Raw genomic sequence first — 13,706 nt, forward strand, 5'->3', positions numbered from 1 at the left:
TTTTTCTAATAGTCTTAGAATGAGGGAGATCTGGGCAACTGATGATAAATAAATGATAAAATATATGCATATGAAATGCAAAAAGATAATTGTAAGAAAAATATCAAGTAATGATAACTCAAAATAAGCAATATATAAAAATTAATTTAAACCAAAAATGCAATAGATTGGACTCTCCTGAAATACATATATTATATGTGGTCTTACTCATTCAGACACTTTGATGAGAGCACTGAAAACATCCTGGGAAAGGGGTACCTTCAAGACTCAGTTGGTTAAGTGTCCAACTCTTGATTTCGGCTCAGGTCATGATCTCAGGGTTGTGAGATAGAGCCCACATTGGGCTCTGTGCTGGGCATGGAGCCTGCCTAAGATTCACTCTCTCTCTCTCTCTCTCTCTCTGTCCTTCACCTACTCCTCCTCACCCTCTCCCATCTCATGCTCTTAAAAAAGAAAAAAAAAAAGAAAGAAAAGAAAAGATCCTGGGAAAAGAGATCACTGGACTGAGGCAGGGATCATAGATCACAGCTTCAATCTTCAGTTCCTGGGGTGGCCTCAGTCTAGCTGAACAGCTCACTTATTGTTGAGCAGGTCACATAACCTTTTCTTGCTTTGTGTGTTTGCTACTGAAGGATTACTACTATCAGGCCATCTGAAAGCACACATACCTAACATTAGCCAAGTCTGTTTTTGTGTCCTGAGTCAGGTATGTGAAAAGAACAAGCACAAATAAAAAACACAGACCACTAAATCTTTAACATTTTTGGGGTATAAACCATCCATGAATTGCTTTCTCTTCCCTAGTACTTCTGAAGGAAGCTTAGGACTGAACTAAAGCCATAAGTACCTTACCTGAACATGTCTGACACATCTACAGTTGCTAGCCAAAAGCTGTAGGAATTGGCATAGTAGTTACAGGTACCCCGCCCATGACATTCAATGAAGGGAGCCGAACGAAACTCTTCCAAGCAGGAACCAGGGGAGGCCAAGGCTTGGCCTGAGCCCTCTGCTCCTGCGCTTGTGTGCTAGAAAAGATAAGGAAAAATGTGCTTAATACCTTAGTGAATACCCAAAGATATGTGCTAAATATGGCCAAAAATTCAAATCCAGTGAAGGAACTAGGGCAAGAGATAAGAGAATAGTTTCCACACCAAGGGTACTCAACAGAAGCAACAGGCAGATTATGAAAATATATGCCAGAAAATATGTGAAGGGGAACACAATATTTGGACAGAACCTATTTGAGGTTCACCCTTCTTACTATGCAAATGATAGGGATTCCTTGTATTGGGAAGATACACAGATATGATGGACAGTCAGCTACGATGACAAAGACAAGGCAGAGTATTTCATACCATCATGAAAGAATAGCCAATCCAGAGAGAATCCCATCCCTGAGGACAACGGGGAATCTGGATGGTCTGACTGTGAACTGCGATCACCACGGCTGGAGCTTCACATACTGCACATCTGGTAATGGAAAGGGAGGGGAACACAATCTACGCAGTGAATATGTGGGAACAGTCCCCCTTCTTTCAAAGCCTTCCTGGTATAGAAGCCCATTAAGGTGTCTTCAATGCTCACAAAAGCAGGAGAAAAATGCACTTCAAGAATTGCTTTTTCATAAGCCCTCTCTCCCAATATACTTAATAAAGTTATAAACGACAACTCTAAGCTTTTTTTAAAAAGAAACCACACAACCACTGCTATAGCATTTTCCTTTTCCATTCTGCCTTAAATTTGTATTCATATTTGCTATAGTCAATGCCATAATTGCTGTAAGAGTTTGGCTTTGTGTATTGCACATACTATTTGCTGTCAAAGTGCCCAACTGAATGGTAGAAATTTAGTAATGCTGAAACTGTGGTAAGAACAATGTCTGGTGAACTGGAAAAGACAAGAAACAGACACTTTCTCAATCCCCACCCCTTATTTTTGGTCCAAAGGATATTTATTAACCATTTGGCCAAATCTAGAGAAATAGAGCATGTCCAGAATGCTGGGCAGCTACCCAGGCACGTGGAGATGTGGCTTAAATCTAAAATATCAAGTAAAACAGCAACACAGTAAATATAACTGAGTCTATCAAATCTTTAATAAATATCATGAAGGGACCTTCTGACAAATGACTGAACCAATTTGATGAAGTTGATCTACAAAACAGGAAATACCTTTAAAGGACCTTTTTATTCCCAAGAGTTGGGACTGACAAAAGTCACAAAAAATAAATTCCCCCCAAATCTGGGCAAATGTACTAAAAAGGGCACCATAAATTTGCTACTAAGAGAAACTGAACTGGGTTTAATCTTTACATTCAATGTCAAAGAAACTAGACTTTCCAATGATTCATGCTTTATGGTGAGTGGACTCCTCAATCAATTGGGCCACAATCAGAATGAAAATGGCAGTATCTCATATGCCTAGGACATTGAGTTAACTAGAGTTCTAATGTGGCAAAACTCAAGGAAATCTCTACTAATGGTACTTCTCTTCTGTTAGTTACTCATGCTCCAAACCTCACCTATCACTTCCTGTCTCATAACTAATAAACTGCCAAATCCTATCTATTGTATTAAAGTGATACATGTCCCCCACCGACAATTCCAATCCACTCCTATTGGGACTACAGCAATACCTTAAATCTAACTGGTCTCTGTATTTAAGGACTATCTCCTCTGTAATCTATGTTATATAGTGATGGCTCTGTAATTTTCCCTGAAGTGTAGCTCAAACACTTTTCAAAGCTCCCCATTCTATACTAGATCAATTCTAAAATAAAACCTGATGCTGAAAGCCTTCTACAATCTGGGTCCAAGTTAACTCCCCAACCTCTTCTCCCTATGCAACATTTACAAGCTACTTTCTAGACATATCAATCAACTACCCATTCCCATGTTCTCTGCGTAGTATGCCCTTCCTGCTTATAACTACCTGTGTCTCAAGTCCTTCCCATCCTTTAAGTACTAACCAGGTCAAAATACATTTCTTCCATGTAGTCATCCCAAATTTATCCAATTGAAATTAAACATTCTTTTCCTTATGCTTTCATAACGTTTTATTAGCTCTATTGTAATGGATCTTAGCCAAGACTGATATATATTATATTAATTTACATATATTTGCCTAATAATTAGTCTGATTTCTTTCTATATTACACTATGTCTATCATAGGGTCTGATCAAAAGCAAATCCCCAATTAATATGGCTTAAACTAAATACCTAACTGAATATTATAAAGGCATCTCTGTCCTACTTAGCTTGGGAAGAATATGATCAAATTATATTAGCTTTAGACTCATTTCTGACCAGCTAAACTAACTGGGGATTGATAAAAGTCCAAGCTACACCAGTGTCTCACCGACTAATAAATGGCTGGATGCTCCGGCCCTTCAGGGGCTCCATGCTCATTGGCATGGGCTCTGGGGTGGACAGCCAGTAAGAATAGTCATTTCTTGAAGCAAAGTTGCAAACGTTATTGATGTTGCAGAACATGAAAGGCATGGTACTGAAGCGACGAAGGCAGCTGCCAGCCGTCCCTAGGAAGAATTGGGGAGAAAAGGATGAAGGACTATACTACAATGATAATTTAGTTTCTTTTGAAACCATAACAAACAACCTTTCAGGGAGAAATCTGCCCACATTTCTTAGGTAATAAATGTACTTTGTTTTAGGTCTTCAATTGTAAGATGCACGTTTACTTACACTTAAAACACTTCTAAAATCAGAATATATATTTATCTAAATTATATATATATATAATTTATGTAGACATTTATTATTGCAGTTCATTATATATTCTTCAACACTGTTTTTACACTGGTGATGCACTTATAAACAACAGTGTCTTATGGAGAATATTGAGCAATTTACTGTGAACAAGTGAAGAACACACACAGAGTTCCTATATTATCTTGTTAGTACTTCCTCTCCAGGCTACCCTCTCTTCTTCCAAGACATCCTCAGTATGTATCTTGTTTGTTTTTGCAATCTCTTTGAGCCTAGGGACAATGGTAGTGCTGACCAATATGCACAGCAACCATGAACAGGTTTGGAGGTGAATAATAAAAAGGAAAAATTAAGAGAGGAAGGAAGGATGCAAGGGGAAAAGAAATTCAGAACTGGTAAGGGCAACAGAGGTTATCTTGACCAGTGATCAGACCTACTTTTATTTATTCACCAAAGAATGATGAAAAATGATGCATCCCTTTACACATTTTTAAGTTTAGATATAAAATTTTTCATCAGAATTTCAAATTGATACTATGCCAGTTATTAAGGTATTGGTTATTGTCTCTTGGCTCCAAAGCTACCTTTCTATACTCCACTTTGTGATAATGGAGCCTGGGGCCTTGCAAACCACATTGCAAATGTTACCAGCTGTCATGTCTAGTGTTTTGTGAATATTTATATTTAAAAACAAACTTTTTCTCTCTCTTTTAAATATATCCAACGTAATGACTTGAAACCTGACAATAAACATTTTTTAAAGTACATAAACTCATCTTTAACAAGTGGAAGTCATTCAATGCTCCTTTTGCATTTGGAAATTATATGTCCATTCCATTTTTCTCACATAGTTTTATACTAACTTGTTTTTTCAGTTTTTTATTGATTATCCTATCATATTTCTCTGAAACAAAAATGTATAAAAACTTTAAAAAACTTTCTATGATCATAAGGCTTTACATGTTAAATATTTTTTGAATTGTCATCATTATATTGGGAATTTATAAAAATATAGATATTATAAATTTTGATAATTACTAAACACAAAAAGTAACCTTTTGTTGGAAATGCATTTCCTAATGAGATGGATTAGAGTGTGTTATAGAGCCTCAGCTAATGGAGACTTTAACGAAACCATTATTTTGAGTTGTCCCTTTGAATTTGTCCCTCAGAGGTTTTCACACTTCAAGGCAATATGTGATAGTATGATTCTTTCATAAAGTGGGAGGTGGGTGATAGTGAAAGGGGATGTGGGAAACGGGACCATCCAAAGGCAGTTCAACTTCAGGAGAAAGTACATATGAAAGTTGAGGATTTGAAACTTGATTCCTTTAAAATTATGCCTGTGTAGTTCTTGGAAATTCCTCATGTATCCAAAGGAATATGCTTATCTCAGACTGAAGATGACTGATAAAAGACCAATACTTCTTAAACCTAGTGCATCGGCATAATCATTGAGAATTTTTATATAAGAGGTTTGCAATGGGTCTAGGAATCTTTTCAAAAGTTCCCCAGGTTGAAAATCATTGATTTCGCCTAATTAATTCTTTTTTCAGAGTAAAAAAACTGGCTCAGAGAAAGGTAACTAACTCAAGGTCATGTGAGAGTGAATGACAAATTGGCATAATTGAAAATGGATGGATTTAGCACTGGGAGATGTTGGATTCAATTCTTATCTCCATCATTGAGTGTGTAGGTTTGAATTAGTCACTTAACCTCTTAGCCAGTTTTTTTGTGTGTAAAATATAAGAAAATAATACTTGTCCTATATCTTTCTTGATCATAGTTGTGAAAATCAAATTGGAGAATGGAAATCAAAGTGCTTTTTTATTTATAAAGTAATTTAAAAATAAAACTCACATTACTGCCTAATTGAGGACATGGCTGGAGATATCCTTGGTCTCAGAAAGAAAAGAAAAGGAAAAGGTACATGAAAGAAAGGCCCACAATGATGAGAACAGAGGTGTTTTGTTGCATCTGTGTTTTAGACGGCACACAATGATGCAGAATTCTGTATGGTCTCCAAATTTTCAGAGAAAATTCTGAAGAAAAATCCCATGAATTTTCAATGCCTCCCATTTTCCAAAACCGTAAGGATTTAATAGTCTAATGATTCTTAGTATTTTTTTTGCTCCTATACAGAACAGTTTTAGTATTCCATCTGTTACCTCCACCTTCTTTTTTACACACCATAATCATTTTACTAATCCAACATAGACTGTATTTATTTGATCAGAGGATCGTTTCTTTAACATCAAAGCTATAGCTGCCTCTATTCTTTGCTTGGCTATCAAACTCTCTCCAATTTGATCCCTGTGTGAGCCATAGAAGAGACTCTGCAATCTGGGATCCCCCTTGGGATCTTGGGCCCTAAATCATGGCCTTCCCATGTCTGAGGCCTATACTGTCCCTGAGTCAGGGCCAGTTTGTAGCCTCCAAGTCTGAATGCATAGTATGACAGCCCTTGTTTGACCAAATACATGCATTTTGAAAAGTTACAGTGACATACTGGATAGAAGATTCCATTTTCTCTTTGAATTACATTTTTTAATTTCACAGTGCTCAAAAACTTCTAATGGTTCCCTGACTTGATAGTCAGGGATTTTAAGTTTACAAGCTTGATTTAGGTATCAGTTAAGACTCTGATAATGAAGAGAGAATGGCCTAAAAGGAGAAGAATTTTATGGGAGGAAGACTAAAGAGATTTACGTAAAAAATAAGAATATTTTCACCGTGAAGATTTGTCAATTATAAAATTAGAAAAAGGAGATGCTACCCAAAGAAAGTAAATGTGGGAAGGAAAAATAGCAGAGGAAAGATGAAAAGGAGACAGAGAAAAGTAGAGGAGGGAGAAGAAAGTTGGCGGGCAAACTCCTCCTTTATCTGGCTTCATAAAATGACCTGTGACTCTTGGCTTCCATGTCAGTGGAGATGCCTACTCTGGTGGGCCAGCACTGCCTGGCAGGTGTGGCCACATGCCCTGGGAACAGAGTGAGTAGAGAAGACCTCTGGAGGTCTCTGTTGCTGCAGAACTGTTTTCACAAAACAGCCTAGCTAAAGAGACCATGAGAGACTGTGGACTCTGGGAAACAAACTGAGGGCTTCAGAGGGGAGGGAGGTGGGGGACTGGGATAGACCGGTGATGGGTATTAAGGAGGGCACATATTGCATGGTGCACTGGGTGTTATACGCAAGTAATGAATCATGGAACATTGCATCAAAAATTGGGGATGTACTGTATGGTGATTAACATAACATAATAAAAAGTTATTATAAAAAAAATATAAAGAGGGGCGCCTGGGTGGCTCAGTCATTAAGCGTCTGCCTTCAGCTCAGGGAGTGATCCCGGCATTCTGGGATTGAGCCCCACATCAGGCTCCTCCGCTGGGAGCCTGCTTCTTCCTCTCCCACTCCCCCTGCTTGTGTTCCCTCTCTCGCTGGCTGTCTCTATCTCTGTCAAATAAATAAATAAAATTTAAAAAAAATAAAGAGACTTCAGGAAGCCTCTTACTATAGAGACCCCAGAAACTGGGAGCCCAGACTATCTTCTTAAATGTCTTTGCGGAGACAAATGGGATAATGATCCCTAAAACTGGCAGCCGCAGGTCAAACAATCAGGCTTTGAAATCCAAAGTCAAAATTCCACAAAAAGAAATGTTGAGGATTGGAAGAGCTCTTGAGAGTCATCCAGTCCAGTCTCATCCCATCAACCAATCTGTCTACCACAGTATAGAGAAGATGCACGGGAACACATTAAATGAAGTATATTTTATATAGAAATATGGTGCTTTGCATAGTTTTAATCTACTCTGATAATACTTTACAAAGCTAAGACACTTATTTTTAGGAACTATAAGCTAGCATAATTAAGAAATGACCTTACTTTCTTTGATTCAAGATTCTCTTCAGAACGTACCTTTCAACTTGATGAGACCAGTGTCAGAAAAGAAAAAACTATCTCCTGTGAATAAACACTGACCACTTAAGCAACTGCTATACCATAGGGAGCCCAGGAAATCGGTTTCCTTAATAACTAAGCTAACAGAGAGTACACGTGGCCTTTCCCCAAATGTGCTGCTTTAGGCCAAGAATTGTACCTCACACTAGCTAACTAATGCTTTTAGAGTAACGTATTATTTATTTAAAACTTACAGTGAATATATTTACCTGCCCTTGACATGGTCTTCAATTTGGAAGCCCCCCAAAAATAGAGAGATACACTTTGTCCATGGCTACTCCAGAACCCAATGGAATTTTCAAAACAGAATACATAGTAAAAAATAAGATGCCAGTTATCTCACCCAAGTCTTGACCGTGAGCTCTTTTATTTCCTTGAACATACAGGAGAGAAAAGCCTTCATAAATTTGTACAGTTCCATGTGGGCATTGTGGTGCATCTGTTGTCTGGCTGTGACGTGTGATGAGGAATCCATGGGCAATAGAGGAAGTTCCTGGAGGACCTGGGGGACCTTGCATTCCATCTGGTCCAGGGGGACCATCCAAACCACGGGTACCTATTTCCATGGAATCATCAGTATACAAAATTTAAGTGAGCTCTGATCCTCCTATTATGGCTACTGACAAAACATTATGATCTCATTTGATTCGTTAATTAAGTCCATATTTATAGAGTGCCTATTAAGGTATTGTCAGATAGCATGGATTTGGAGATAAATAAAATATGGTCCCTGCCCTTAAAGAGATTTAAATATATATTTTTTCTAATGGAATTGGTTGACAACATTAGGCACTAAATGAGTACCGGGTGATGGGACATTAGATGGGAAGAAGTGATGCTTATTTGGGAAGTCTGTGTGTTATCTAGTCTTTTGCTCTACTAAAGGAGTCCAAACCCCAAGACAAAATTTCAGTCTGCTGTTTTGTTCATCAGCGAGAAAGGAAGAGTGTGGTTGCCATCAGCCTGCCAGTTTCAGTGCTAAAAACCATTTTCCTTTGAATCTGTCTGGGGAATTATTCTCAGGCATACCTTTTTGTTTAGAGAATAGGCAGGGCACTACTAAAGCAGCCTTTTCAAAATGTCTATTTTCAATTTACCACTGGTTCCCATTCTCTGTTTAGTCTCTTTATTTGCACCTATTTTAAAATTCTCTTTATAGACGGGCCTTTTACCACTGTGTATATGCATTCTCATTTTGGGGAAACTTCACAGCAATGCCCATATGTGATGAAGATGACACTAACTTGTTTCTTCCCTGCTTGACAGTTAATGAAATGGTAGGGTATTGGTTCCAGGAAGGCCATAGGTATTACTAGTCTGGCTTGCTGCCACTGATATTTTTTGCCAATAAATATTCTTTATGTTTATATCATTTAGAGTTATATTTATATTGTCTAGAGTTGCTAACACATATTAAAAACCTACTGAGTTTATGATCTCTTATTTCTGCTTTAGCAATCTTACTTCAGTGTGTTTTTAATTTTTTTAATTGAAGTATAGTTGACCAATAGTGAATAGAATATATTCACTTCAGATATACGACATTGTGATTCAACAATCCTATACATTACTCAGTGCTCGTCATGATAAGTAAGCACTCTTAATCCCCTTTATCTATTTCACTCACCCCCCCGACACACCTCCCCCCTTCTGGTACCCATCGGTTTGTTCTCTGTATTTAAGAGTCTGGTTTTTTATTTGTCTCTTTTTTCCTTTGTTCATTTGTTTGTTTCTTAAATTCCACAAATGAGTGAACTCATATGGTATTTATCTTTCTCTCTCTGACTTATTTCACTTAGCATTATACCCTCTAGGTCCATCCATGTTGTTGTAAATGACAAGATCTCATTCTTTTTTATGGCTAAGTAATATTCCTTACACACACACACACACACACACACACACACACACACACCACTTCTACTTTATCCATTCATCTATCGATGGAAACTTGGGTTGCTTCCATATCTTGGCTATTGCAAATGATGCTACAATAAACAAAGGGGTGGGTATATCTTTTTGAATTAGTGTTTTGTTTTCTTTGGGTAAATACCCAGTAGTGGAAATTACTGGATCATGTGGTAATTCTATTTTTAATTTTTTGAGGAACCTCTATACTGTTTTCCACAGTGGCTGTACCAGTTTGCATTCTTATCAATAGTGCATGAGGGTTTCTTTTTCTCTATGTCCTTGCCAACCCTTGTTATTTCTTGTCTTTTTGATTCTAGCCATTCTGATACATATAAGGGGATAGCCCATTGTTGTTTTGATTTGTATTTCCCTGATGATTAGTGATGCCAGGCATCTTTTCATGTGTCTGTTGCCATCTGTATCTCTTCTTTGGAATATGTCTATTAAGCGCCTCTCTATTTTTTATGGCAAGGTGACTCAAATTCTTTTTGGAAGTAGCTTGAGAACATACTGGAAATCTAGTGGGTACCAGATACAATATTATCAAGAACACCTGTTAATGAATGAACTAAAAACCTGAAAATCAATTTGTCATCTCAGTATAAGATGCCACTCTGACTCTCAAAGCTCTATGGGGAGCACTTTAAACTTTACAAACCTTACAACCGTATTACTGAATTTTACGGGGGAAATTACACTCTGTTGTCATATTTTCAAATGTGGAAAGATTCACAATAGTTTCAAGATGATCATGGGATTTAAATCAACATATTGAAAATTATCAGAACAGGTAAGTACAGTGAATACCTGGAAAAAACCTCATCTTGAGGAAAAACTGTTTTCCAGTGCTCTAAACACATAAATAAAAACAAGCTCTCTATGCTTTTCTTACACTGGCAAATCTCCTTGTATGTGCTGTCCTACTTTCCCCCAGCAACAGATTCACCAGCTAGTTATACTCTCCCAAGAGAAAAACTCTCACAGCTTCAGTTGGACGTCTAGAGGTCTCTCAGACTTGAGACTACTATCAACAGCAGTGTTTTATTTGTCTCACCTGGCTGGCCTGGCAAACCTGGGTCTCCTTTGCGCCCTCCTGCACCATCAAAGCCAGGGAGTCCATTGCGTCCTGGATCTCCTGGAGGGCCAATTGGACCTACGGTAATAAAAAAAAAATGATCTTCAAATATGGGTATAATAATTCCATAACCAGACAGATCTAGGAAACTTAAGGTCCTTGAATGTCACTAAATTCATAGTCTGGCCTTGTCCTTAACCTGATACATAAAGGAATAGCTCAAGCCTGGGACAAAAGAAGCAGACAAAGATTTAACTTTAGTTTTAAACAATCAGTTTGTCTCTGTGGAGATTCCCATAATATGGCAGTTGTGTTCTCTTTGCCTCAGAACAAAACAGGAGTGCAAGGTCCAACTTTTGTTATCTGCCCCACCATAGGTAAGGTTGTTACTGCCTGGTACACTTAGTTTATGGAAAGACTGACAACCAACCACTTAATAAATGAGAAAGACTGAAGTTAGTTTCTAGCTTTCTTGTATAATCAAAATTGGCTGCAAGCATACAGTCAAATGGTCAACTAGACAGGAATTAGTTTAAAAATCACGAGGCCTCACAGTGGGGAGCTGATGGCTCACCAAATTAGCCTTCTATCCTTCTGCTATAGAGATACCAGATACTGTTCTTGGGATAGAGAAAGCACCAAATCTTAAATGCATGTTAATTTCATTACAAAGTTTTTAATATCATTAACCTAATCATTCAAATTAGAATAGCCAGAAGAACTGGCTAGAAAAGATTAGACTGGGCCTAAAGGAAATTAGGGCATGAGAAATTAACATTTTTAAGAAAAAAGGAAATGGAATCTGTGGTGGTCTGGTATTCTACTAGTTGTTGAGACTCCTCTTCTCAGAGACAAACTGTGACAAGTAAAAGGAGAACTAGGGGAATGTTCTCAAATAGATAAGGCTTAGAAAGATGATCTGCAAAGGCACCTGGTAAGCCTTGAGGTCCTGGTAGTCCTGGTAGACCTTTTAATCCAGGCTGGCCTGGGATCCCTGGTGGACCAACATCTCCTTTGATTATAATACTCTGTCCTGAAGGACCAGGTAATCCAGGGGGACCTAAGAGGCAAAATGAAGGTAGGAAAGAGAAAGGCCAGAAGGAATGGATGCCAAAGTGTCCTAAGGTCAGAATAAAAATTGGTGCAAAAGAAACAAGTTACATGCGTTGAAATGTTGCCATGTCCAACAGAAATCTGTTTGGGAAAGCCATCATCTCACCCTGAAGACTGAAAAAATAAATAATTTCCTTAGGGTCACTGGAAAAATTAGGCCTATTGTTCCTATTTTCAAGCCCTGAAGCATGACTTGGTTACTAGAAAGTCTAATCTATTACAAATCTGTGAACACTGGTGTCAGGGGAAGATAATTCTATTTCCTGACAAGTCCATTCAGATTCTAACATCATTTGCAGTTCTAGTTTGTTGTGCTTGTCAGGTGTCCCACTGAACTAGTAAGAGAATTTAGCAGATGTCCTATTTCAGTTTACGGGAAACTTCTTATAAGTCTCCAGCAAAAGAACTATATTCATATTAAAAATATTTTCAATTAAAAATGACTTGCTCTTATAATCTGTTCAACTGAATATGGGAAAGTTAGTATAAAATCTAATGAAAATTTTAATGAAGCATTCTTGTTAGTCCTGCATCCATCTTAAACTTAAAAGCTCTGGTCTCAATATTTCCTTAATAAAATAGAGAGGTTGAGAGATCAGTAAATAGAGGGAGAGTTTTGCCTACTTGCTTTCAGTTTTTGGGGATTGAGACTCTAAAAGTTTAGTTCAAAGACAGCATGCAAACTTTCAAATTCTTTAATGTGTTTAAGAATCAGGTATAAGTAGCTCCTGAGTAATTCTTACCTGGGGGGCCAACAAGTCCTGGATCCCCCTCAGGGCCAGCTGAACCAGGTATTCCACTGGGTCCCTTCATGCCTGCAAAGAAGGTACATACAATGGCACCGCAAAGCAATAGGGCCATAGCATTTGCCCAGTCAAATCAGAAAATGGGTATCTTATCCCAAGGAATTTAATATAAAAACATGCCTTCAAATACCTGGAAATCCTGGAACACCAGGGAGACCAGGATCTCCTTTCATTCCATTGAGACCTGGTCGACCAGGATTACCCTGAACAAACAAAATCATTAATTTTAGAAAAAAATTGGAGGGGGAGAGAGTGAGGTTACACAATATTCATATTCATTGATAGCACTTGCTCTAGACTCAAACTTCTAGGATTCAAATCCCAATTGTGCCCCTTACTAGCTTGTGTGACCTTGAGGTGATTATTTAACCTCTTTGATTTGTAGTTTTCTCACCTCTAACATAGAGAAAATAATAGTGTCTACTTCATGGGGTTTTTTTGTGAGGATTAAATGAGATAGCTCATATTAAGTACTTGGAAAACTGATTGGCACGTAGTGTGTATACTTAATAAATGGCAGCTATTATTTTATTATCAGGCACAAAGGCACTTTTTTTAGCATAGCACTGAGGTGATAAATGCTTGGGTTAGAATCACACATACAGAAATGATAAAGTCTGCAAGACTTAGCAAAAAATATAGCAGGGCCTGTTAATTAATTGGGTTTGAGAGCCAGGAAAACTGGGAAGAAGAAGAGTTGAGAATAAGTCTAGAATGTACGTCCTTAAAGGAAGAATAAATGTGGGACACTGAAACTTTTATCAGTAGGACTGAAAAAGGGGCAAACTTGGAACATATTCCAAAATGTAAGAAATGGTTTAAAAAGGAGGGCATGTTAGAAAGACAGTATCCAGCTTGAAGAATTTTCCAAATCCAGGATAATTTGAGCATCAGAATAGACAACAATGGTTTAAAAATTATAAATCATTAAAAGAGAATTTATGAGTCCATACTAATAATAAATAGATAATACATGGAAGAGAAGGGAGGCTTTGCTTACTCAAGGGCCAACTGGTATATGTGGAGGTAGTGCTAGAGTTAGAAAATCATCATTTGCCACTATTCACTATATTCAACCACTACATTGGTTGGTTGAGGCAAAAATCATAAATAGATA

General features: G+C 37.7%; 1 protein-coding gene across 1 annotated transcript in view; it reads right to left on the reverse strand.

The window, feature by feature from the left end:
* Positions 1-13,706, reverse strand: part of COL4A5 (collagen type IV alpha 5 chain) — a 252,110-nt gene that overhangs the window by 394 nt on the left and 238,010 nt on the right. Inside the window, exons 45-52 of the mRNA XM_040627518.1 lie at positions 12,720-12,792; positions 12,527-12,598; positions 11,602-11,730; positions 10,650-10,748; positions 8,028-8,240; positions 3,359-3,536; positions 1,356-1,470; positions 853-1,025 (exon numbers count right to left, since the gene is read on the reverse strand). Of these exons, the coding sequence (XP_040483452.1) occupies positions 853-1,025; positions 1,356-1,470; positions 3,359-3,536; positions 8,028-8,240; positions 10,650-10,748; positions 11,602-11,730; positions 12,527-12,598; positions 12,720-12,792 (1,052 nt within the window). The remainder of the gene's footprint in view (positions 1-852; positions 1,026-1,355; positions 1,471-3,358; positions 3,537-8,027; positions 8,241-10,649; positions 10,749-11,601; positions 11,731-12,526; positions 12,599-12,719; positions 12,793-13,706) is intronic.

This window comes from Ursus maritimus, assembly GCF_017311325.1.
Source record: "Ursus maritimus isolate PB19 chromosome X unlocalized genomic scaffold, ASM1731132v1 scaffold_X1, whole genome shotgun sequence".
Classification (NCBI taxonomy): Eukaryota; Metazoa; Chordata; class Mammalia; order Carnivora; family Ursidae; genus Ursus; species Ursus maritimus.